Here is a 26,129-nt window from a genome sequence, read left to right as displayed (position 1 = left end):
AGCGTTGAGGTGGCGCAAATGTGCATACGCCTGTGTGAAGGGGTTCCGAGGCCACTTGTTTCCATGTTCTATAACATGTATTGGACGACTATCCGGGCTGTCCCGTGGCGGACCGTGTGCGGCGGCGTCTGGACGCAGTCCTACAGTATCTCCCAACTCCAGCCATCAGGTCGTGTTGTCAGGATCTCCTCAGTCCTGCGGGGGTGATGTGATTATCGCCATTGCCTCAGGCGATCCTAATATGGGGTATCCTGACGACATGACCTCTTGGAGTCCTGAGGACTGCAGCTGGGAAGCATTGCTGTACGACTTGCACTGTGTGAACTCTAGGCTGCCATCTGCTGGACATGAACAAGACGACGTTCTATCGTTTGGTTAGGTCTGAGCAGTCAAACCAGCCGATTGCCTATCTGCAGGAGGATTGCAGAGCGGAAGCACCATGAGGACGACTGCTGCAGCTCTCTCCGCTCTCGCCCGTGCATCTACCTGTCCCAATGCCGTGCGGCCGTTACTCGGCAGTGCAGCCCAGCAGCACGGGAGAAGCGCTCACCTCTCCGCAGCACTGTCTGCTAAGAGCCTGCTCCACAAGTTCACTACCAAGACCAAGTAAGCAGAGCGCCACCTGCTGGTAGCAGTGAGCTTTACTGCATACTTTACAAAATGCTGCTGCTTGTATTTAGATTAATGTAGGAAGGTGATTGGTTTCTACATTCTCTCCCCAGAAAGAAGCCTTGGTACGACACTCCATCTTTGCCCAGGCCGGTAAGTACCGTCTGGTTGAGATTCGTTAAAAGGACCGAGCGATTGGCATCGTTGAATTGCAAGAGCCGTAACTTGTTGACATAGCTGTATGTGGGCTTGTTTTTATGGGATGAGTTGTATTTTTTGTTTATAAGTACCCCAGGGCGGTGCCATTAAAATGTGTTGGATAACTTTTATTACTTTTTTTTTTTTGGAGGGGGGCATGGAAAAAGCAAATTTTGCCACTGTTTTGGGGTTTTGTTTTTACAATGTTGCTTTTTTTGGGTAAAAATAACATGATAAATTGCTTATCCGGGTCAGTGATCACTGCGATACAGGTTTATGTTGATTTATTTATTTAACCACTTCTGCACAATAAAAATACATTTTTAAAGAAAAACAATTGAATCGGTGGCGCCGCATTCTAAGACCCAGGCCATGTGTATTTTTCCAGTATATGAGCTCTGTGAGGTCTTGTTTTTTGAGGGAAGAGTTGTAGTTTTTATTGGCACCATTTTGGGATACATGGATTTATTTTTATTATTCATTTTGGGAGGCAAACAAAAGAAAAATCGCAGTTCTGGCGTTAATTTATAAAATGTATTTTTATGGCGTTCACTAAGCAAGATAAATAACAATTATTTTCATTGTCTGGGTTGTTACAAATGTGGTAATACCTATAATAATTGCTGCTTTACAAAAAAAAAATGTAAATCAGTTTAAAACCGTTTTTGCGGAGAAAAGTGTGTCTTATTTATTTTTTTAGACTTTATTTCTTAAACTTTATTGAACTTTTTTAAGATATATATATTTTCCTCCTGGAGCTCAGCTCCTTAGCAGCTGCTACAGCAGTAGTGATCGTTGTGCTTCCCAGATTGTGTAACTTCCATTCTCTATTACTAATGTGGTCAGATGGAGTACGGACCAGTACAAAAGAATGCAGTCCACGAGCTTTAGGCCTTCTTCATACAAGCGACACGACATCACCGCGAGAAAATCGCAGCAATATCGCATTGGTGGTCTATGCGATATCGCTGCGTTTTCTCACTTTGTAGCTCCACTTGCGAGAATTTTCAGGGAAGGGGGGGGGGGGAGGAGAGGGTTGAAATATAAGCCCTAGCTGCAGGGGAAAAAAAATCATCTTAGAAGCGCTGTCCGGCTCCGCTGCATCTTCAGCCCGGTCCCCGGCACTGTTCTTCATCATCATCGTTGACCATGGATTGAAAAATCCCCGCCTCCTGGAAGCGCTGCTCTGATTGGCTGAGTGCTGTGACGTTTAGCCAATCAGAGCCAGCGCTCAATGAATCATTAAATGGCTGTGATTGGTTCATCGAGCGCTGGCTCTGATTGGCTAAGAGTCACAGTGCTCAGCATGTCAGAGCCAGCGCTTCCAGGAGGCTGTGAGCACTGATACCAGGAGAACGGTAGATGACACTGCAGCCTCTTATTGGCTGCAGCAATCACCTGACTTCCGTTGTGTGCTAACAGCGGGATCTTCACTGGAGCTGCTCCGCTGTTTCTGGGGAGGTGAAGAGAGACAAGTACTGCTGCTTTTGTTGTTTTATCCCACGCCCGGCCATATAAACAATATTTTTATACTCTGACAACCCCTTTAAGTTGGAAGTAAACAGTTTGTACAGAATGTATGATAAGCTTGTTTTCATGATTCTCTTGTGTTGCCTGCAGGATAATAAGCCACAAGGGTTAATGAGTTTGATGAAGGTACAACAGAAAGAAAAGCGGGGAAATAATCCACGTATTAAGATTGTAAACTCTATTCTGTACAAAGCGCTGAACAGCCTGCTGAGCACCGCAGAAGTCAGCGAGGAGGTTTTTGATCTTCAAATTGAACTGTCAAAGGTAATGCGTGATGTTTAAGATCCATTCAGAAACTAGCGGTCCTCGTTATTTAGGGGCTTTCTAAAGGCCCATTTAGACACAACGATTATCGCTCAAAAGCAATCTTTTGAGCGATAATCGTTGTGTGCATTTACACGGCAAGACGATCGCTCAAAATTCGCTCAAACTGCGTTAAGCTAGGGATGGTCTAAGCCATAGACAGTGGTAGAAGTGTTTAATTTGATATAAACCATAATAAGTAGTTATCTGTATTGAGAACTTACCTGTCAAGGTGTGGCTAGCATACAATTCTTCGGTAAATAGATCCACAAGATTATGAAAATTAAACCGACCAACTTTGCTCAAGGGTCTAGCACAATTAGACGTTAGGTAGCATATATATGTACTTCTAAACACTATACAGGCTCTTCTCGTTAAGCTTTAGTTCAATGAAACCATAAAGCTCCTTTAGGCCGCCTGCAGATGGGCGGAAATTCTACGGCGGGATTCCCCGCAGAATTTCCGCCCCTGGACGCCTGCATAGGATTGCATTACAGCACGCAATCCTATGCAGATGGCCATGCGAAATCACGCGCAGAAAACAAACCGTGGCATGCTCTAATTCTGTGCAGGGCTCGTTACTCACCGGACGCCAGCTCCGCTCTGCGCACATGAAAGAGCCGGAGTTGCGGGAGTGGGTGAGTCCGCGGTGCTCTCTGCAGGCGCTCGGGTCGGGTCCCGCTGCAAGAATTCTCGCAGCCGGATCTGACCCAGCCGTCTGCAGATGGCCTTAATGTTTGATTACTGCCTATGCCTTCCCACATAGTAATGTATAGGTACTGGGTAGTAATGGGTAGATATGCAGAACATGTTTCAGCAATCATTATGTATTTTCGTTTTTTATTTCTTGATACTTTCAGGTATCTGTAACGGTGGATTTTTCAGCCTGTCGTGCCTATTGGGTCACCAGCGGCAATCAAGAAACCGATGCAAAGGTTGAAACAGTTCTTCAGAAATATGCACCTTGTTTTCGGTATTGCAGATCACTTTTCTATTCTGTACATTACTAAACACATTTTTGTATGCAAGATCTTATTTTAAAGGGGTATTCTTGTCACACGTTTATATGGCATGTTCACAGGATATGCCCTAAAAAACTGATAGGTGTGAATCCCACCCCTGGGGTCTGCACGGTTTTCTAATTTTGTTCCCCATCATCCCCACGCATACATCTATATTACACTCAAGTTCGGCACTAACAACCAATCAGGTTGAATCAGGGAACCCAAACAACCAATGAGGTTGAATCAGACAAGTCAAACAACCAATGAGGTTGCTGGAATTGTGAATCAGAACCAATGAGGTTGCTGGAATTGCTCCATAGTGCCGAACTTGAGTGTGATATAGATCTATGCCATCCCCACCCACTCAGAATGCAATGGCTGATGGTGGATAGAAATAGCCAAGTACCCTGCACTACACTATTTCTGTAACTCTCATGGACATCAATCAGAGCTACTCTGTTTGCTTCAAGGGGTCGTACCAAAATATCAAGTTATCCCCTATCCACAGGACCAGGGATAACTTGCTGATTGGTGGAGAAATAACAGATACTTTAGGAGTTGCCGAATCAACAATTTAGTACATTCTTTAACCCCTTTCCGCCCCATGACATAAGGGTACATCATCAGAGCGGGGTACTTCCCGCAAAATGACATACCCTTACGTCATAGGGATAGCGCAAGATCATAGCAGATCTCGCGCTATCCCGCAGCGGGAGCCAGCTGTCAGTGATAGCCGGCGTCCCGCTGCGACAGCGGGGGCATCAGAGTTCCGCCCACCCGCCGTTAACCCCTTCCCTGCCACGATCTAAGTAGATCGCGGAAGGGAAAGGGTTCACAGAGGGAGCGCGCTCCCTCTGTGACAACCAGCCGGCTCTCGTGATAATATCGCGAGAGCCTGGCTGGTTGCCATGGCAACAGGATGCCGGATACCGGCGTCCTGTATTGCCATAGCATAAGATCACTGTAATAAGCAATAAGGTATGGCAGGGTGGTAGCCCTGCCATGCCTTATTGCAGCGATCTGGAGTGCAGTGGTGAAAGTCCCTCAGAGGGACACAGATGTTGTAAAAAAAAAAAAAGAAATATAAAGATCAAAAAATAAAAATGTTAAAGAAAATCCCACATATTTGGTATTGACGCGTCCGTAACGACACGTACAATACATTAAACGCTTTTTATCCTGCATGGCAAAAAGCTTTAAAAAAAACTGAGGCAAGATGCTACTTTTTAGCATTTTGTATCCCAAAAACCGCTATAAAAGTGATTAAAAAAACCCGTATGTACCCAAAAATGGTACCAATACAAACTACAGCTCGTCTCGCAAAAAGTAAGCCCTCACAGAGCTCTGTCCATGGAAAAATAAAAAAGTTACAGGACTTTGAATGCAGTGAGTTTAGAAAAAAAATAATTTCCAAAAAAAGGGCTTTTATTGTGGAAAAACCTAAAAAAAAATATAACAATTTTGGTATCGTTGTAACCGTACCAACCCGCAGAAAAAAATGTAGTGTGTCATTTATGCTGCATAATTAACGCTCTAAAAAAAAACTCTATGGCAGAATTGATGCGTTTTCTCCCCCTTTGTTCATAAAAAAATAAAATAAAAGTTTTACAATGTAGTCTATGTACCCAAAGATGGTACCAATAAAAACTACAGTTCACCACGCAAAAAACAAGCCCTTATACGGCCGCGTCCACGGAAAAATAAAAAAAGTTATGGCTGTTGAAGAATGGAGATGAAAAAATATCAAAACTTGTTTGGTCCTCAACGCCAAAATAGGCCGTGTCCTTAAGGGGTTAAATGAAAAAGCCACGGAGAGCTCAGCAGCGCATGTCCATTTTCTATGCCATGAAGGCCAAAGAAAAGCGAAATTATAGGGCCCCCCCCCCCCCTCATTTCACCCCATTTAGAAATCCATAAAGGTTTTCCATTACATTATATGGTACCACTGAGAGATACAACTTGTTCTGGCACATATAAGCCCTCGTGTGGCTATGTCACCAGGAAAAGGAAGTTTAACTTACATAAGATGTGCCAATTACAGGTGACAGTAACTGTACCTTTGTATTTTCTTCCATGCTTTTCCATGTAGAAAAAAAATGACTGTATTTCCTAATTGGTTAGAGGGGTTGTCTGGGACTTCTACTATCAGTGACCTTCCCTCAGGTCATTCATGGTTGAATGGTGGGGGTCTGCCGATCAGCTGATTGCCTGTTATTTCATCTATGTTCTTCAGACATCTCCTTACAACTCATCAAGTTCTTGGAAATGTTCCAGTGGTTGTGTTTGTGAAAGACAAAGATAATGCTAAGAGGCAAGAGGTACGGTATTACTTTTATCCTTGGAGTATGGGAAGTGAAGTATGTTTTATGAACAAGTAGTGCCAGTGATGACAATTTTTAAGAAATAACACTTGTATCTCTCCAGTACAACTTAAAGGGGTATTCCAGTTACACAAAGGTGCTCACAAATAAAAGCTATTCAAATGTTGTTAAAGTTTGCAATTTGGTTCTGCTTTGGACTTTGTGTCTGAAGCTCTATAAACCATCACCTTCTCCCGGCACTTCAGAAGTGTTTATTCACCGGTTGCCTTGGATACGACCTGTAGGCATTCCAGCAATACAGGTCAGGCTTGCTCATTAGGAACGGCAAGGGATGGATTTTCTTCTCTGCAGCTCTTTGGACCGTATTACTGACCAATAATAGAGCAGCTCTTAGTTGGGAGGTGCACATCAAGGAAGTACAGAGCTGGGAATTGTGGGAAGTGCACATTCAAGCTGCATATCGGCAGGAATTTTGGAAAACTGCGATGTGGGGAAACAGCAGGGATGGAAGGATAGAATAAGAAGGTAATGGCTGTGTGATTTATACCCATAATTAGCTGTTCATCAACATGGCTCAAACACCTTTTTATATCTGGAATTTTTGAAAGTTTGCCTCTCAACTGGAATACCCCTTTAAATTAGAAAAAAAAAGAAAGGAAAATTTTATAAATAGTCTTAATTACAAAATTTCGAACCATCTTATGTCTACAGCACGTAAGCGGGCCCATGTGTTTTTCCATGCTGATGGACAACAAGCAAACACCTATGTAGTGTCATCCTGCAGTTTGTCCCCTACTTCTTTACATCCATTTGGTAGATTAGAGAGAAGTACCGTATATACGGGCGTATAAGGCGACGGGGCGTATAAGACGACCCCCCAACTGTCACCTTATACGCCGGTATTCAGTGGAGAAAAAAAAAAAAATTTTATTACTCACCTCCCACGGCGTTCTGTCGCGCTCCGGCAGGATGTCGCTCGCTCCGGCAGGCTGTCGCTCGCTCCTCGTCCCCGGCGCAGCATAGCTTTCTGAATGTGGGGCTTGAAATCCCCGCTTCCAGAAAGCTAATACACACGCCGGCAGCCATGACATCATTGAATGGCTGTGATTGGCTAAAGCACACGTGGCTTCAGCCAATCACACTATTCAATGACATCATTGAATGGGTGTGATTGCTAACACGTGCGCCTTCAGCCAATCACAGCCATTCAATGATGTCATTGAATAGTGTGATTGGCTGAAGCCACGTGTGCTTTAGCCAATCACAGCCATTCAATGCTGTCATGGCTGCCGGCGTGTGTATTAGCTTTCTGGAAGCGGGGATTTCAAGCCCCGCATTCAGAAAGCTATGCTGCGGCGGGGACGAGGAGCGAGCGACAGCCTGCCGGAGCGAGCGACATCCTGCCGGAGCGCGACAGAACGCCGTGGGAGGTGAGTAATAAAAATTTTTTTTTTTACACTTTTTTTTTTTTGTTTTACCGGCGCATAAGACGACCCCCGACTGCAGAGCAGATTTTTCGGGGTTCAAAAGTCGTCTTATACGCCGGTATATACGGTAGGTGATGTAGGGAAGAGTTTTATACAGGTTCAGTATAAGGAGAGGCTTTGGAAGTGACAGAGTAGATGGCTGAAAGATGTTTAAAATTTCATCATTAGGGTATGATGCGAAAACCACTGGTGCGCGGCGCAACCTTCCAGGTGTGAAGCGAAGCCCAGAAACAAAAGTGTTCAATCTGACTTCTTTTAATAATGGATTAAATCGGCAAACGATGTGTTTCGAGGCATAAACCTCTTCTTCGGATTCTGGAGGGTAAGCAGCTGTAGCTGTATAGCCTAATTTGATTGTGTGCCCAGAAGAGCAGGTATCTGGCTTACTGTATACCTCAAAATGCATCTTGTTTGCTGGTTTAATCTATAACAAAAAGAAGTTGGGCTGCACATTTTTGTTTCTGTGCTTCTTATCACACCTGAACGGTTGCCCCACACACCGGTTGTTTTCTCATCATATTCTCTAGTTCAATCCATGCCCATTATTAGTTGTGGTGTCCTCCCTGGAACGGTAACACCTTCAGACAATCGAAGCCATTTTTCATTTTGGCTCCATGGACCTATCACATCATTGTATGCCCTATGTAAATTCTGTTAGTGTTTTACTTGATCACTTGTACCCTATACTACAATACTATATAGTACAAGTGATCAAGTAATTTCAAGTTCTCTGTGGGGATGAAGTAAAGACTTAGAAAGTTTTAATAAAACTTTTACTTTTTATTTTTTTTTTACGTAAAAAAAAACCAAAAACATTTTTCCTAGTTTTGGAACTAAAAATAATCTAAATAATGAAAATAAACCCCACATATTTGGTATTGGTGATCATAAACGTCCAAACAATTAAAATATTTCACTATTTATAACACATGGTGAATACTGTAAAATGTTAAAAAATATATATACAGTACACCAGAATTGCTTTTTTTCTGTTTGTCACCATGCCTCCCAAATTTTGAGTAAAACATGCCCAGAAAAATGTATGTTTTTTTTATCATAATGGTGATGAAAAGCCTGATACTACCATTTTAACCCTTTCCAATCCCACTGTCTGACGTCTGAAGACATTCTGATTGAAGACTGTACAGCTCCGATGTCAGAAGACGTCCGTCAGGCTATTCTTACTGTATATTACTGGCCGCTCTGTTGTTGGGGGCTTCTCCAGCATGTCCCATACCCCAGTACTGGCTCTAGCCAGCAGATGGTGCCATTGTATAACGGCAGATAGAGAAAACCCCCCTAGGAAACCCTGAATCCAAAATTAGATTGCAAAGGATTAATACAGTAAATTTATCATTTAAAAAGCAGGAGTCGTATGTGAAGAAGTCGGAGGCTTGGCTTTCTGACTCCACAGCTCTGCTCGTCCTGCAAAAAAAAAAAGAAACCCTCTTTCAGACAAATAGACAAAGTTTTTCATAACATTATGTTGTACATTAAATTGCACCATTAAAAAAAAAATAAGTTGTCTTGCAAAAAAACAAGCCCCCATAGAAAAAAATGTTGTTTTTTTTTTGAAGGTGTGGACAAAAAAACTCAATAAAAAAATGAAACCTCTCTGATCTTGGAGGGTTTAAGCGCATGTACCAATTTAACCAAAAATAAAGCTATATATATTTAACAGTGAAAATGATGATACTTTTTTAATATATACCTTTTTGTTTAATTTTTTCTTTTGAATTCCTAATTGCTATTTGTGAAAAAGTTGTTTTCCACCGGCCTCATAGATATTTTGCATTATAATTCAGATTGAAAACTTATTGGCAACTCTAGATTTTGGAAACACTAACGACCCTACCGACGAATGCAATGATATACCCAGGTACGTTTTGCTTTACTATGTGTATATAGGGGAGGGGGAAAGTAGCAGGGCTGGTATATAGTGTGTGTGTGTGTGTGTGTGTGTGTGTGTGTGTGTATGTGTGTATATGTTAAGATAGATATAGATGGATATATATTTAATTTTTTTATCTGATCTATTTTGTATGTACTTCTATGTCTCTTTGGCTCTATTTTATTGGCTCACAGTGAGACTGTTCAGTTTACTATGTGATGTGTCACATGACTTTTGTCACGTGATCCTCTAACGTCACCCGCCGGCTGGCTATTGCAGCAGGTTTTAAGTTTTCCTGCTCTCCAACTGTGTATTGTAAATGGCCAGATGAAGGTGGTGGTCTGGCATAGAAACGGGTTGCCTTTAATGTAATAAAGGCTTGCTATTTACCCTACAATGGTCGTACTCTCCACGCACCTCGGTTTTTCTTCAAGTTCCTCAAATGTCAGCCTAATGGACTCCGCAATCTCGTCAGGGGTTTGGGAGACAGAGGGAGGGGGCTCCCTCTATCAAGCCATGTAAATGCTTTTGAATCTAAATGGTTAAGTGGCAGGGATCGGGGTTATCTCTGATCCTGGCCGGTGACACCTACCTTCGTATTGAGGAGGTTCAGCTCAGAAGCCCGTTCCATGCACTGACGCCCAGTATCTACTATACATGTATGGAGCATTAGCAATAAGGATTCATGAAAGCATCATAGAGCACCACACAGAATATGCAGTTATGTATAGTAGCATATGAAGTCCACACTGATGCGCTAGCTTATTATATGAATCGCTACGTAAATCACTGTTGAGTTGCTCATGGGTATAATAAATGACTATAATTACAGGAGTCCCTAGTGTGTAACCCGATCTGAGTAATATCGCCTCCCCCAGACAATTTGCTACGTTAACCTTTTTGATCAATTAATTACTGTAGTGTCATACTGAATATTTTTCCACTTCCAAAATGTTTGCCTTTCATATATTTCAGACCTCTGGATTCTACATCTGTTTCTGAATCGTTGGCACCCTCAGCTCCTAGTATGTTTGGAATTGACCATATAGAATTTAACAAGAAAATTGCAGAATACAAGAAAAGACTGAATATGAAACCAATAGAAAATGAAGCCCCTAAATTCTTACAACAGCAGCAAGAACAGCTGGCATTGATTAAGAAGCAAAGAATATTAAAGAGAAAATTGAAAAGGCAAAAGTGGGCCGAGCGTGATCATGTGACCCCGAAAGACTATCTATTGGCCGCAGACAATGACTTGTACTGTGATGATCAAGAGGAGTATGATGCAGAACTAGAAGAGTACATAGAGGAGAAAGATGATGGTGGGAACTAGTTAGATTAAGTATTTGAGAAGTTGTTTTCATATGCACTGTATATAAATGTGTTTCAAACTATCTATATTTCCTGACTTACAGTAATAAAGAATTTGCTAATAATTATAGAATTTGCACTTCGTCTCTCTGAGATCAGACATCTGAGAACTGGGTTAATTCACTTCAGCATAGAAAGTGTTTGAAGTATCTCTAAGCTAGAGGCGGTACAACAAGGTACTAGAACTTCCATGCCCGCCTGTATCACATCTTGTATTCAAGCTAGAGGCGGTACAACAGGGTACTAGAGCCTCCATTCCCTTCTGTATTACATCTTGTATCCAAGCTAGAGGCGGTACAACAGGGTACTAGAGCCTTCATGCCTGCTTGTGTCACATCTTGTATCCAAGCTAGAGGCAGTACAACAGGGTACTAGAGCCTCCATGCCCGCCCGTATCACGTCTTGTATCCAAGCTAGAGCTGGTACAACAGGGTACTTTAGCCTCCATGCCCGCCTGTATCACAGCTTGTATCCAAGCTAGAGGCGGTACAACAGGGTACTAGAGCCTCCATTCCCTTCTGTATTACATCTTGTATCCAAGCTAGAGGCGGTACAACAGGGTACTAGAACCTCCATGCCTGCCTGTATCACATCTTGTATCCAAGCTAGAGGCAGTACAAGGTACTAGAGCATCCATGCCTGCCCGTATCACGTCTTGTATCCAAGCTAGAGCTGGTACAACAGGGTACTTTAGCCTCCATGCCGCCTGTATCGCATCTTGTATCCAAGCTAGAGCTGGTACAACTGGGTACTTTAGCCTCTACGCCGCCTGTATCGCATCTTGTATCCAAGCTAGAGGCGGTACAACAGGGTACTAGAACTTCCATGCCCAGCCATATCACATCTTGTATCCAAGCTAGAGGCGACCTAACAGGGTACTAGAGCCTCAATGCCCACCCAGTATCACATCTTGTATCCAAGCTAGAGCTGGTACAACAGGATACTAGAGCCTCCATTCCCTTCCATATTACATCTTGTATCCAAGCTAGAAGCGGTGCAACAGGGTACTAGAGCCTTCATGCCCGCCTGTGTCACATCTTGTATCCAAGCTAGAGGCAACACAACAGGGTACTAGAGCCTTCATGCCCACCTGTGTCACATCTTGTATCCAAGCTAGAGGCAGTACAACAGGGTACTAGAGCCTCCATGCCCACCTGTATCACATCTTGTATCCAAGCTAGAGGCAGTACAACAAGGTACTAGAGCATCCATGCCCGCCTGTATCACATCTTGTATCCAAGCCAGAGCTGGTACAACAGGGTACTTTAGCCACCATGCCGCCTGTATCGCATCTTGTATCCAAGCTAGAGGTGGTACAACAGGGTACTAGAGCCTCAATGCCCGCCTGTATCACATCTTGTATCCAAGCTAGAGGTGGTACAACAGGCTACTAGAGCCTCCCATCAAGAGTTTAGATTTCTACAATAAATTCTCCTTCTGCTCTGATATTGTAATCACTTACTTGTACCAACATTACAATCGCACAGAGAAAGTTTTCACTTGATTATCTCAACGTATGCGGTAGATGCTTGCTTTTTTTTTCTTGAGTGTATATCTACACACAAATCGTTATTATGTGGCCTATTGTAGTGGTTATTTTTCATACTCGCCCTCTGTGAACTATAATGATGCTGAAACATGTAGCCAATCAATAAATAAATTTGTTACATCTTCCACGCCCATGAACTGGCGAACTCCGACAAAGCGAAGAACTGCGAAACGGGCTTCATACTCGCCGACAGGCAAACTTGGTGGGAACTGCCGAACTGGACTCCATACTCACGGACAGGCATAAGCCAACGACTGACAAGCGCTCAAAACACTCATCTGCATACCATGGGCGTAAATAAAGGCTCAGGGGCACCGTTTCAAAAGTTCAGCTCGGAGCACCAACCCCCTACCCCCACACCCATAGCTAAATTGTGCTGCAAAACAAATTTCCAAACATGATCTAGCTCTTTGGCGTAATCTTTTCAAACATGACACATTTCTTGCACTACATGAAAATTTGTTTGCAGCTCCTTAAGCCACTTACACACACTCACACACACATTTTTTTACTGCGGTGTCCCGAGAGCTGTGCTAACCGCGGTACAATGCTCCCATTGCATTCAATGGGGTTACTGAGACCTGAGCTCGAACACGGTGTTTCTAACGCTGCAAATTTCAAGAGCTGTCTGTTCTATTTTTATGTTTTCGCATTTTTAACGCAGCTCCTCACCCATCACAATGATGGGGTGCATTAAAAAAGCACTGTTAAACGCTGTACCATGTGTTCAAAAATGTTGCTCGAAATTGTAGTAAAAATGCCACGATTTCGAGCTGCGTTTTCTGAACGGATGTGTGAAAGTGGTCTTAGGGTGTGTTCATGTTTTTTGTTGTACTTTTGAACCACAATAAAAACCACACAATAAAACTCATTAAAAAAACATACATGCTGTATTCAAAGACCACATAGATTTATAAGAAACTGCATACACTATTAAAAGCCACATGTGTTTTTGATGCGCTTTTTAATTGTGTGTAAAGTGTGCATGTATATACAGGGAGATGTATAACTTATAACTGCCAGCCGGTGTTAGATAGATAGATAGATTAGACAGATCCCTACTGTAACAAGACAACTAAGGCCCCCTCTTTAGGGATGTGTATTCGCCGGCGGTAAACCGCTGGCGAATCATGCCGGCCGACGCTTTCCATAGCATTGCTATTGAAAGAGCCGGCCCCTGTCCATGAGCAGAGAATCATTGCGATTCTTCGCTCGCGGCGGGCAGTTTGCAGCATGTGGCGAATTGCCCTGATTCTCCGCGGCCAGCCTATCTATCAGATAGGGCTGACCGGCGGAGATTGGACTTCGCAACGTCCGTAGACAGCCAGCCTAACCCCAGGGAACCTGCCTGCATGTGGCATCTCCAAGACTGCAGTGACACCTCCATCTCAGTGAAGGAACAACGGCAGTCAGTTGATATCAATAACAGTATGTTTTGAGACAGAGCTGTGCCTGGCATTAATGCCTCTTATCAAGCAGAGCGTATTACCTAACATCTTGTGTTTCACACATTTGCTATTGGGATTATGAAGCACCGTATCTTTTTGTTTCCCATAACTTTACTTCTATATAATTTTTTTTACGTCAACTTAGTAATATGAGTGGAGAATAGAACAAAACAACTATTCCACCATGGTACTTTGGGTTTCGGCTTTACGGTTTTCATCTGACAGTATAAATGGCATATTACCGTAACTTTATTCAGTGGGTCAATTTAATTGTGATGCCACATTTATATAGATTTTTACATTTTGTACAATTGCATATATATATATATATATATATATATATATATATATATGAAGGGTTTTTGTGCTGCCATATCCTGAAAACAATAACTCTAAATGAAGATCAGATTGTTACCTGTAATATTTCTTTCCTTGAACCTGATGCAGCAGAATACATACTGGTTTACTTTGCCTTCCGCCTACTAGGACAGAAGAAAAAACACGAGTGGTTAAGCAATTAATATAAAATGATTACATTAGCTGATCGACATACAAATCTCCTGAGACAGAAGCCACTTGTGAAGTACGCAGCAAGAGAATTTATGTAGGGTGGGAAAAAGTTGTGCTGCTTCGGATTCAGGGAAGGAAAATTACAACTAATAATTTGATCTTTCCTTGTAATCCTCGGCATCTGAGAGGCAATATTTAAGGAGAATTGGCCTCAACCAGCGTTCCTATCCCTAACAGAGATAGGTCAACTTAAGTGTGCCTGGCCACGGCCGGGATGGAATATCGGTAGCAGGGGAGGAGGGGGGAGCACTACCAGTCTCCATGATGAGCCTATCTAAATGATAAGCTCACTGCGGAGACTCGCGGCAAAAAGCGTGTCATGCGAACTGCACGGGTACTTTATTGCCGCGTATCTCGCAATGACAACTCACCCTGGACAGCCAGCCTTAAGCTTTACCACTGCTAGACAGAGTGGATACAAAGCAAAGCGCTGCGGAATAAGTTGGCACTATACAAATAAAGATTATTATTAACACAAAAAAATGGAAAAGAGCATTTTTTTGCAAAACGGTGTAAATTTATTATTACTCATATGAATAGACAAGAATCAAGAAGCTTCATTACACCTTCTTCTCCCACGGCATGCTATTATAGTAAATTAATGAAAGGCACACTTGGATTTTTGAAGTTATGACCCGAAGGCTGTCTGAAAGAGATAAACTTTGCTCAAAATTTTTAGAAGCAGGGGCGGAGCCTGGCTATGCAGGAGTAGGTCGCACACTCCAAGCTCCCGCTGCTAGCACCGGCAAACACAGCTTACCGAGGACCGTGAGGAACAAAAACCACCCAGAGGGCAAGATGGTGAAGCGGAGAGGCACCGGGAGGTCGCAGGACGCTGCCGAAGAGGACCCGCAGACAATCCAGCGGTACTTTGGGAGCCGCGGCTCGGCAGCTCCCCCACCCAAGATGGCGCCGGGACACGTGAGCGCAGCGCTGAGCACGGCAGACAGCGGGGGTGAAGAGGACAGAGCCGCAGAGGAGGCGGGAGATCCAGAGGCCGGCGGGACAGATAAGTCTCCTGAGTCAATAGACACCTCATACACAGCGGGGGTCCCACATAACCCACCTCAGGGCCTGAAGCCCCAGTACAAGGGGGGAGACCCCCTCACATACAGAGCCCCGTCTGCCCAGCTATCCCCCACAAGGGACTGTGCACCCCCCAAACCGACCAGAGGTAGAAGGTCAGACACCCAGGGCTACAGTTCAGCAGACACAGAAGCTGATAGTGGCGGCAGCAGCCCACAAGAGGAGAGACACAGCCCTGTACAAAAGACGCGCAAGAGCGCCAATATGGCGACCAGACCTAAAACGCCTAAGCCCAAACCACAGATCCGAGATCCCTCATCAGAGGATGAGTGGGACTGGAAGGTTCACCTGCGCGCACTGCCGACTAAAAGTGACTTTCAGAGGTTGGAGGCCTCCCATAAGGAAGCTCTGTCAATGCTACAACAAGAGATCAAACAAGTGGGCAATCGGCTAAGCTTAGAGGAAGAGGCACACGAAAAGGTCCTTTCTACACTAGAAACACACAGCCAAGCGATCAATGCGCAAGCTATACAAATGGCTGACATTATGACGCATATCGACGATATTGAAAATCGCCACAGGCGTAACAACCTGCACCTGAGGGGATTATCGGAAGAGATCATGCCGGCACAGTTGGAGGAATGGACCCGAAATTTTTTCGGCTCTCTGCTACAAAGGGGCCCCGAGCACCAAGTCGAGATTGACCGCATACACAGGACTCTAGGCCCTAAACCAGACAACCCAAATAGACCGCGTGATGTGGTCTGCCGCATGCACTACTTCAAGGACAAGGAAGCAATAATGAAAAAGGCCCGCGAAAAAAAGGACACAATAACATATAACGGAACCCCCATAGAAGTGTTCCCAGATCTAGCAAGGCGCACGTTGCAACTACGCAGAGCAGTGAGACCGATCTTGGATGAACTGAGAGCTAATCATATCCTTTATAGATGGGGGTATCCGTTCCAACTTACAGCCACGAGAAACGGAAAAACTGCTTCCTTTAAGTCACCAGCAGACCTGCCAGTCTTTTTGGGAACTCTAGAGCTGCCCATGGTGACGATACCAGACTGGCCTTATGTCCCAGCTTTACCAACAGGGGCCCCAAGAGAGCCCTGGCAGGAGGTCAGATCCCACAGAGACCAATAGCAGGGCAAAGCGCTGATCGCCTGGCATAATGTTGCCCTAGCCATAGAGGACATGTGGACTCAAGCCAGAATAACATGCAAGAAGAGCACACATGACTCCAACCATTGAGTCTCGCTAAGCCTGCTAGGCGAGAGTCACTGGATTGGGGGAGGGGGGCCACAGGGGACAACAGCATAATGTGTTATAAGAATACCAAGCTGCACCACGGTTGAATAAGTGTTTATTTTTAGCGAAGTGTTAACAATATAAGTATTTCACTAACTATTTGTTTGGTTTGCCGGTGAGGGCAGTGGGAGGAGACTCCCTCCGCTGCCTGGTTTCTTCACCCCACGGGATGGATGATACCTGTGTACCGTCCGCAACCAACCCATGGTTGGTTACCCACTCTACTAGATTGGAAGTTCTAGTTCCAATCGACAGAACAATGGTTTTCTGTCACCCGTCTCTATTCCACACACCCCCATCTCTCCTCTTTTCTTTCTTGGGCTTCTGCCTCACTAGTGCCTCTGTCGCGATCCTTATCCAGAGCCACCCACCCAGCCAAAGATCTTAAACCATGGCAGGGCTGACGTTCTGTTCGTACAACGCCAGGGGAATGAACGCCCCAGCTAAGTGGGGACAAATACTTGCGCATATGCACAAGAAACGGGTTAAGATAGTCCTCCTGCAGGAGACACACTACAAAGCAGAGCAAGTCCCTAAGGGAAACAATAGATATTACTCGAACTGGTATCATAGTGTACATCCTGAAAAAAGGACATGTGGGGCATCGATTGTAATTCACAAGACACTTCCACAGAGAGTACTGGCCACAAAGGCAGACAGTGAAGGGAGATTTATCTTCCTAAAGCTGGATGTGGGTGGATGTATATTATCAATAGCTAACATTTACTCTCCAAATTCAGGACAGGTCCAGTTCAGCTGTCGGATCCTCGGAGAACTGGCACGGTTCGCCTCTGGCTCAAGGATCGTCCTCAGCGGGGACCTCAACCTCGGCCTAGACCCAGAGCTGGATTCATCATCGGGTAAGTCCGGACCCTCACTGACGGCCTTGCGTAGACTGCGAAGACAGTTGACCTCTGGAGGACTCTTCATCCGGGGGTCAAGGACTACAGCCACCACTCAGTAACACACAACAGTTACGGGAAGCTCGACTACATCTTTATTTCACACGATCTTTTGGACCTAGACCCCAGGTGCTCTATGGGCAACTTCATTTGGTTGGACCCACGCACCTGTCTACGGGGCACTCCGGGGAATGGGAAAGAGAGGGTTCCTGAACTCCTGGAGATTAAACGATAATCTCTTAAACGACTCATGCTGCCAACAGGAGGTCAGACAGACCATAGAGACCTTTATAGAAACACATAGAACAGACACAACATCCCCGACAGTTCAGTGGGAAGCCCTCAAGTGTGTGCTAAGGGGGGTCTTCATCTCCCATGGAGCACGCCTCAAAAGGGACAGGGTGGGGAAGTTATCAAACTTAATAGCTCGGTTAGATAGGGCGGAGCAAGCCAACAAAACTAAACCCACACTGGCCTTGAGCGCGAAAATCTCAGAGTTATGCCAACAGGTGCTAGAAACACTAGATAAAAACGACCTATGCATGAGAGATAGACTCAAAGGAAAATTCTATGAGTATGGTAACAAAAGCGGAACGTGGCTAGCGCGAGCACTAAACCCCCGAGGCAACCAAACATACATCTTTGCAATGAAATCAAAAGAAAAAGGGAAAGTACACGCGATGAAAGATATCCTAGAATGCTTCCAGAACTATTATAGCGAGCTGTACAACATAAAAAATCCAGTAGAACAAGGGGAGATAGACCAATACCTACAGTCACACGCCCCGAAAACGATCCTCACAGACCAATCACAGGCACTGGAGGAGGATTTTCTAGAGCAAGAAGTCATCAAAGAAATAAAAGAGTTAAAAATAGGGAAAAGCCCAGGCCTTGACGGCTTCACTCCAAGGTTTTACAAATCTTTTGGAGAAATGCTAGCGCCTATTCTAAACAAAACCTTCAACGCAATCTCAGACACATGCACCTTCCCTCCACAAGCCTTACAGGCTACTATCACTGTAATTCCCAAACCCGGTAAGGACCCGGCGGCGTGCGAAAACTATCGGCCGATATCCTTGCTAAATATTGACACAAAAATCTTCGCGAAGATTATCGCCACACGCCTAAAACCAATAACTCGGGAGACTATTAATAGAGACCAGGTAGGGTTTGTCCCTGGAAGGGAAGCCAGGGACAACACCATAAGAACACTCTCGCTGATAGAACGACCAAAAGAGATGAACACACCTCTAGGCTTGATCTCGGTTGATGCCGGAAAGGCCTTTGACCGAGTCAGCTGGCCGTTCTTAGAAGCCACACTGAGACAGATAGGGTTAGGCAACAGATGCAGACAATGGATTATGGCCCTATACAATAACCCCACGGCCCAGATAAGGGTAAACGGCACGCTATCCAATCCAATAAGCATAAAAAACGGAACACGCCAAGGTTGTCCTCTATCCCCAACACTATACGCATTGGTGATGGAATCATTAGCCAACGCCATAAGGGAGAACAAAGAAATAAGGGGATACGAAATAACCGGGAACGAACATAAGGTAGCACTGTTTGCGGATGACCTGCTAATTTATATGACAAATCCCAAAACAACCCTACCTTCTATACTGCACGAATTTGAAAAATATAGCCGGGTCAGCAATTTCAAAATCAATATGACCAAATCAGAGGTTCTAAACATCACACTCTCGGCAGAGGAGGTCACACCGCTAACATCTAAACTATCTTTGAGATGTAGAGAAGATCAAATAAAGTATTTGGGGGTGGTCCTGTCCCCAGACCCCGGGAAACTATTTGGATTGAACTTCGAACCCACCCTCACCACTATAATAAGAGATCTAGATAAATGGAGAACACAGAACCTCTCCTGGCTTGGCAGAATCAATACGCTCAAAATGAATGCACTACCCAGACTCCTTTATCTTTTCCAAACATTACCCATAAGAATACCAAAAGATTACTTCAACAGGTTCCAAAAAGCAGCAACCCCCTTTGTATGGAGAGGATCTAGGCCGCGTCTTAGCTATAAGCTGCTGACACAGCGGAAGGATAGAGGGGGATTGGGGATGCCAGACCTACGCCTATACTATAGAGCCACAATATGTAAAGTTGTATTAGATCTAACACGAAAGGACCCCACGGAACACTGGGTGGAGCTAGAACGAACAACCACCACAAAACAAATACAGGGGTTATTCTGGCTAAAGGAGGGGTTGGGTAGACGGGGAATTAAGGTATCCCCATTAATGAACACAATACTGAAAATATGGGATGGCTTCGCAGGGAGAAGTGGTTTGATGAGGATACCAGGGCCATGGACACCCCTGAAAGGGAACCCAGGCTTCCCACAGGGAGATGCCGGACTACCACTACTGGAGGGTCTGAGGTTACAATGCCCTAGGGTGCGTGACATTGTGGACGAAAATGGAATTCTGCAGCTGGACGCGCTCAGGGGAGGGGGGGGGGGGCGTGGACGGGTGCGTGGTTCCAGTATCATCAGATTGCTCATTACATAAAAACCTTGGGGCCAACAGCCAAACTAACATTACCATCAACGCCCTTTGAGGAGCTATGTGAAGCACCTCAGAAAAAGAAGGGGGAGATATCCGTAGTCTACGGCATCCTGGTCGCTGAGGGAGGTCAGGACGCTGGGGATGGATACAGGAAATCATGGGAGACGGAGCTGGAGCGAGCCGTGCCAGAAGAGGACTGGGCTAAAGCTCACTGTTTGACACATAAGATGACAGTGTCGGGGAACCACCAAGAACTTAACTACAAATTACTCACACGGTGGTATCGTACCCTGGCACGACTAGCCAGATTTTATCCAGGAGTATCTGACCTGTGCTGGAGATGTTTGACGGAAACAGGAACACTCACCCACATCTGGTGGTCCTGCCCCCAGATTACACGTTTTGGAAGGCGATTGAGGAGCTACACAATGCTTTGAGCAGGGGGTCACTAGCTTTCACCCCAGAGATCGCTCTTCTATCTATTCTACCGGGGTCAATAGGGGTAAATAAAAAAAGAATTCTCCGATTTTTCCTCCTGGCAGCTAGGGTCACAATCCCTCGTCTCTGGAGATCTCAGACTCCACCGTCCAGATTGAACTGGGTAACTGCCGTAGATTAGATAAACCATATGGAGGAGTTAAGAGCAGAAGATGACAATAATTACGCAGTCTACCACGTAACATGGGAACCATGGTTGACATTTCGTAAATCAACAGATTTCGATGGATGGCTCTCGAGGGGTGAATTACCCTCTCGGTGATAAATCACTGGAATAGTGAACACACTGAGGCATGAGACGCAACGAGGCTCTTTCTACCTCTCTACTTTTCTACTTCTCTACTTTCTCACTTCTCTAATTTCTCTCTTCTCTCCTACCTTCTTCCCCTCCCAAAACCCCTTCCCCACACTCTTCTCTCTGCTCCCCCACTCATCCCGTTTAGACATATTAATATGTTTATCAAGTTTTCCGGAACCGGCAGACAACACGTCCAGGGATATACCCTGGGCGAGGTAGTCGTCGGTCTTTAGACTATAAGCTTTGGTAACCCGCGTTATTGTTGGGTTTTCCTAGGATAAGAAATAAGAAGCAACATCAGAAGCCAATAACACATCACAAAGAGGGTAATATAGAATTTAATACGAGTTATTCATTATATAATATAAGACCAGAAGAGCAGTTTATGTTAGTCCAAGCTGATACACTATATGTGATGAAGACACAAGAAGAACAGAACGAGTCTGATTTGAACTGACTTTATTGTAAAATGTATATTACGAAAAACTTTCAATAAAATACTTTTGAACATAAAATTTTTAGAAGCATGAGACACCTATACTGTACATGGTGCAAACTGTAGCTCATAGCAATAAATTAATTATTTGTGCCAGGGCACCGAAAGATAGACTAGGAATCTCAGATGATCCAGTGGTCGGAGATCTCCATTCACAGTAAGCGGGAGCTGTTCAACGATTGAGCAACTCTTGTTTTTCATTGAGCAAGAAGCTGTTCAGTAGTTGTTGTGTGACTTCTCGCTCAGCGCCCTTTTGGGGGCTGACAGTCGCCCGTAATTGCTCATTTGAGCAATTACTTGGTTGACTGTTGGACCGTGTAAAGGTACCTTTACCTGATTATGCACATGTGCAGAAATGCACTTAGAATCTTCAGGCACATCACAGAGTAGAGATCTAAAGCTTAATATCAGGCAGCAAATAGCATAGCTCAGAAAACTGCGCCATGGCAGCTGCAAACATACTAGGGCACAGAGCGATGTACACCCTCAGTAAGGCCGAATACACACGGCAGGTGGGATCCCGCAGTGGAATCCAAATTGGTGACTGGCCGGTGACCCCTGTGTACTTGTCCGCAGTGTTCTTCATCTGTAATGCAGATGTGCCGGCCGGCGCAGTACAGATGAATGATGCCACGCCGTCCCTAAGCGATGATGTGGATTCTGGGGCCCGTCTGCAGTGGCAGCTGCTGACGGGCTGTGTATAGGACGGCTTCCTTTGACCTTAATGGAAGGAATCTGCGCCGAAATAGAATATGCTGTGATTTTTCCTCCACGAGCGGAAAATTGCAATTGATTTCCGCTCGTGGACATGGAAAAGCGCTTTTACATAGCATGTCTATGGGCAGTATTTGCTGCGGAATTCGAAGGCAGATGCCCTCACCGGATTCCGCAATGCAAATACACCCATGTGCATTGGGCTTTATGCCCAAAGTGGAGACATTTATCCGCAGCTGCACACTCAGTAGACAGGAAAATGCGCAATAATCATTATGTCTAAATGCAAAGCCATCGTTTACTATTTGTTTACTTTTCGTTTGTCGCTCACTTCTCGCTGCATCTAAACATTCTTCATTCAGCACTTCACATAGATTGAGCAAGAAGTCAGTGATACCCAGCAGTGATCTGCCTGTCTAAATACTCTGCACGAGCGCCAACAAGTAGTGGTGACGACACCCACTTGTGCAGATCGTTTAGCTGACAGTCATCCTGTGTAAATGGTGTATTACTCCTCAGGCTGGGGTCAGAAACGCTCTTTTCTCCTTAGGGAGAGCAACTATAAACTAAGTGAGGAGACTCAAATGGCCACGCACGCTCCTCTGGGTAATATGCAAATAAGGGAGATGGAATAAATCCTCCACAGTGCCACCTATTGAAAGGCAGCATTCCTTCGAGTCAAAGTGGGACTTTTTATACAAGTCTTCTTACAATGACTGGGAATCAAAAGCAAAGCCAGACTCCATGTACATACAGCTGTTTCCGGGTTATTGCCCATCATCCCTAAGGAGAAAAGAGCGTTTCTGACCCCTGTCCCAGGCCTCTCACTAGCAAAAGCCAGACTCCTACTGTACACTGATGATGGGCAATAACCCGGAAACAGCTGTATGTACATGGAGTCTGGCTTTGCTTTTGATTCCCAGTCATTGTAACAAGGCTTGTATAAAAAGTCCCACTTTGACTCGAAGGAATGCTGCCTTTCAATAGGTGGCACTGTGGAGGATTTATTCCATCTCCCTTATTTGCATATTACCCAGAGGAGCGTGCGTGGCCATTTGAGTCTCCTCACTTAGTTTATAGTTGCTCTCCCTAAGGAGAAAAGAGCGTTTCTGACCCCTGTCCCAGGCCTCTCACTAGCAAAAGCCAGACTCCTACTGTACACTGATGATGGGCAATAACCCGGAAACAGCTGTATGTACATGGAGTCTGGCTTTGCTTTTGATTCCCAGTCATTGTAAGAAGACTTGTATAAAAAGTCCCACTTTGACTTGAAGGAATGCTGCCTTTCAATAGGTGGCACTGTGGAGGATTTATTCCATCTCCCTTATTTGCATACTCCTCAGGCTGACATCACTACCCAAGGATGGCATTCCTGGGGCCAATGGGGTGAGGTGACAGATGGAACCCCCTTTGTCTAACCACTTAGATGCTACGGTTGCTCTTGACTGTGGCATCTTAGGGGATAAACTTCAATCCCTGAACCTGCACTGTACATGTATGTCAGATGTCTGGAAGAGATTAAATTATTCTGAATATTTATTTCAGTATTCATTGGTATAAGGCTTCATGTCCATGGCCGGGTCAGATTCCGAAATCTCATAGCGGAATCAGACCCGGCGCCCCCCAGAGATCCTATATTCACCTCTCAGGATCCGCCACAAGCGTCTTGGCTGGCACGCATGTGCAGTGCCTGACGCGCCAGCACTGGGCTGTGACACGGATTCTTGCGGTACTTCTGCAGTGTCTACTGCGCGGAATATCGTGGGACGGACAGCTTCCATTGACTGCAATGAAGCCGTCCATGCGATTTTCCGCACAGAATAGAACATGATGTGATTCTCCCCCACGAGCGGAAAATCGCAGTCGATTTCAGCTCGTAGGCAGGGGAGAATCATTTACCATTGCATGTCCATGAACGGTCTGGCTGTGAATTCTGCAGCGATAATCTTTCCATGGGCATTAGCCCTTAAGCAAAGTTCATCCAGTTTGGCAGACCGAGTCTGTCCAATCAACTTGCATGAGGCTGTTCGGATCCTAAATATATTGGTAGAATGTTTCTGGAAGTTTACTGTTATCCCATGACTGTTATTGGCCTGTTTATTTGCAGTTAATTTGTTTCTGTTAGTTAACCCCTTCATGTAATCCAATTTTAGAAGCTGTTTAATCCTTTAAATGCTGCAGTTGCTGACTGGGGCATTTAAACAACTAGACAGACGGAGGAGACTCCTGCTGTCCCCCAAACAGCTTGCAAAGGGATTGCAGGGTAATGTTCAATTACCATGGCAGCCTGGGGCTTTGTGAACATCCCCATGGCTGTCATGATTGTTCAGTCCAACCCGTGGCAGAGCTTAAAGGAGATGTCCCGCGCCGAAACGGGTTTTTTTTTTTTTAAACCCCCCCCCCGTTCGGCGCGAGACAACCCCGATGCAGGGGTTAAAAAAACCACCCGCACAGCGCTTACCTGAATCCCGGCGCTCCGGTGACTTCTCTACTCACCGCTGAAGATGGCCTCTTCCTCCGTGGACCGCAGCTCTTCTGTGCGGTCCACTGCCGATTCCAGCCTCCTGATTGGCTGGAATCGGCACGTGACGGGGCGGAGCTACACGGAGCTACACGGAGCCCCATAGAGAACAGCAGAAGACCCGGACTGCGCAAGCGCGGCTAATTTGGCCATCGGAGGCCAAAAATTAGTCGGCACCATGGAGACCAGGACGCTAGCAACGGAGCAGGTAAGTATAAAACTTTTTATAACTTCTGTATGGCTCATAATTAATGCACAATGTATATTACAAAGTGCATTATTATGGCCATACAGAAGTGTATAACCCCACTTGCTGCCTCGGGACATCTCCTTTAATAGGATGTCAGCAGATATTCAGTATACTACAATACAAAGTATTGCAGTATATTAGGAAAGCGATCAAACAATTGCATGTTCAAGTCCTAGTAGGGACTAAAAAAGCAGTACAAATAAGTTCAATAAAGTTGTTTTTTATTTAGCAAAAAAAAAGCAGTTAACAAATTAACATAATTGGTAGTAATGAAAAAGCCGGAAAGCCCTAAAATAATACCAATATAGACTATGGCTTTTCATGCAAAAAAAAACCCCAAGTCCTCACACAGTGCCGTCGATAGAAAAATAAAAAAGTTATAGGTCTCAGCGATAAAATTACTTTAGTCACCAGTGTCTTTTGTGTAAGTGCTATCCTGGCATTACCAAGAGCTAGAGCTGGTATTATGAAAAATGTCTTAAAAAGATCTCTTAACTTGTTATGGTAAAAATAGAAAATGTAAAAAACACATCTACACTAAAACAATGTAATTTTTATGGTTCAGCATGCATGATTCTGATAGGTACTGATGGTTTGGACTGTAATTTCCCACTTGAGTATTGAAATAGAGTATACACACCTATCCTAGACACATACACAAAAAACATAGCTATTAGTGTATCTTGACGCCACGAGACATGTGGGTGGTGAGAAGATACACTCAGGTTGACAGCTTGGCCACTCCCCCATCTCAGGTCCTGGAATTCAGTTAAATGTGCTTACCAGGCGAGTGAAAGTCGGTGGCACAGCGTGTTCCCCGCTGGACTGCTTGCACTCGCCATTGGTGTTGGGGCCAGTAACAGAGCGTTGCTTCAACATAGTTGTCGACGGAGTCGTGCCTCTACTGGTCTGTCAGTAAACTTTGAGTGGTGCGGCAGCAGCACACACCTTTCCCCGGTGACCTGGCTGTAGTGGGCAGTGGCGGCAGACATTGCGGCAGACTATTTGTGCCAGGGATGGAGGGCTAGGGTCAGGGTTAGGTGTAACAGTTAGCCTTAGATCTATAAGACTAAGTGGTACACTTTGCCCTCATCCTAACCCTCTATCCCTCTCAGAAATCACTGCAGCTGCTGCTCTAGTTTAGTGGGCTGCCAGGACCTGCAGCCCATCGAGATCTGCAGCCAATTAGCTGCAGGGGGCATCACCCACCCTGACAATCTTGACTCCACCAGTTCTTCCTGGTGGTGTCAAGGTACACTAATAGCAAAAACGCATAAAGTGAAATTTCTTTAATCCAG

General features: G+C 44.9%; 2 protein-coding genes across 3 annotated transcripts in view; one reads left to right on the top strand and one right to left on the bottom strand.

Annotated features, from left to right (window-relative positions):
* LOC136578787 (probable 2-ketogluconate reductase) overlaps nucleotides 1-24,645 on the bottom strand; it is a 44,429-nt gene extending 19,784 nt beyond the window's left edge. For both annotated transcript variants that reach the window (XM_066578955.1, XM_066578954.1), the window contains exon 1: nucleotides 24,557-24,645. The gene's annotated coding sequence lies outside the window, so the exon portion shown is untranslated. The remainder of the gene's footprint in view (nucleotides 1-24,556) is intronic.
* On the top strand, nucleotides 404-10,770 carry RBFA (ribosome binding factor A). The gene is made up of 7 exons (XM_066579449.1): nucleotides 404-606; nucleotides 723-762; nucleotides 2,428-2,601; nucleotides 3,501-3,613; nucleotides 5,878-5,962; nucleotides 9,258-9,331; nucleotides 10,319-10,770. The coding sequence occupies exons 1-7, from the start codon at nucleotides 440-442 to the stop codon at nucleotides 10,674-10,676; spliced, it is 1,011 nt and encodes a 336-aa protein (XP_066435546.1). The 5' UTR covers nucleotides 404-439; the 3' UTR covers nucleotides 10,677-10,770.
* Nucleotides 24,646-26,129: the final 1,484 nt, after the last annotated feature.

Source organism: Eleutherodactylus coqui, chromosome 9, assembly GCF_035609145.1.
Source record: "Eleutherodactylus coqui strain aEleCoq1 chromosome 9, aEleCoq1.hap1, whole genome shotgun sequence".
Taxonomy (NCBI): Eukaryota; Metazoa; Chordata; class Amphibia; order Anura; family Eleutherodactylidae; genus Eleutherodactylus; species Eleutherodactylus coqui.
Note: the sequence above shows the minus strand (reverse complement) of the source record. Positions and strands in the feature narration are given on the sequence as shown.

Excerpts from the sequence above, each read along its gene's own strand:
- RBFA (XM_066579449.1), top strand. The coding sequence starts at position 440 with ATGAGGACGACTGCTGCAGCTCTCTCCGCTCTCGCCCGTGCATCTACC. Across the intron at positions 607-722 it reads AAGTTCACTACCAAGACCAA|AAAGAAGCCTTGGTACGACA; the intron begins GTAAGCAGAGCG and ends TTCTCTCCCCAG. Across the intron at positions 9,332-10,318 it reads GAATGCAATGATATACCCAG|ACCTCTGGATTCTACATCTG; the intron begins GTACGTTTTGCT and ends CATATATTTCAG.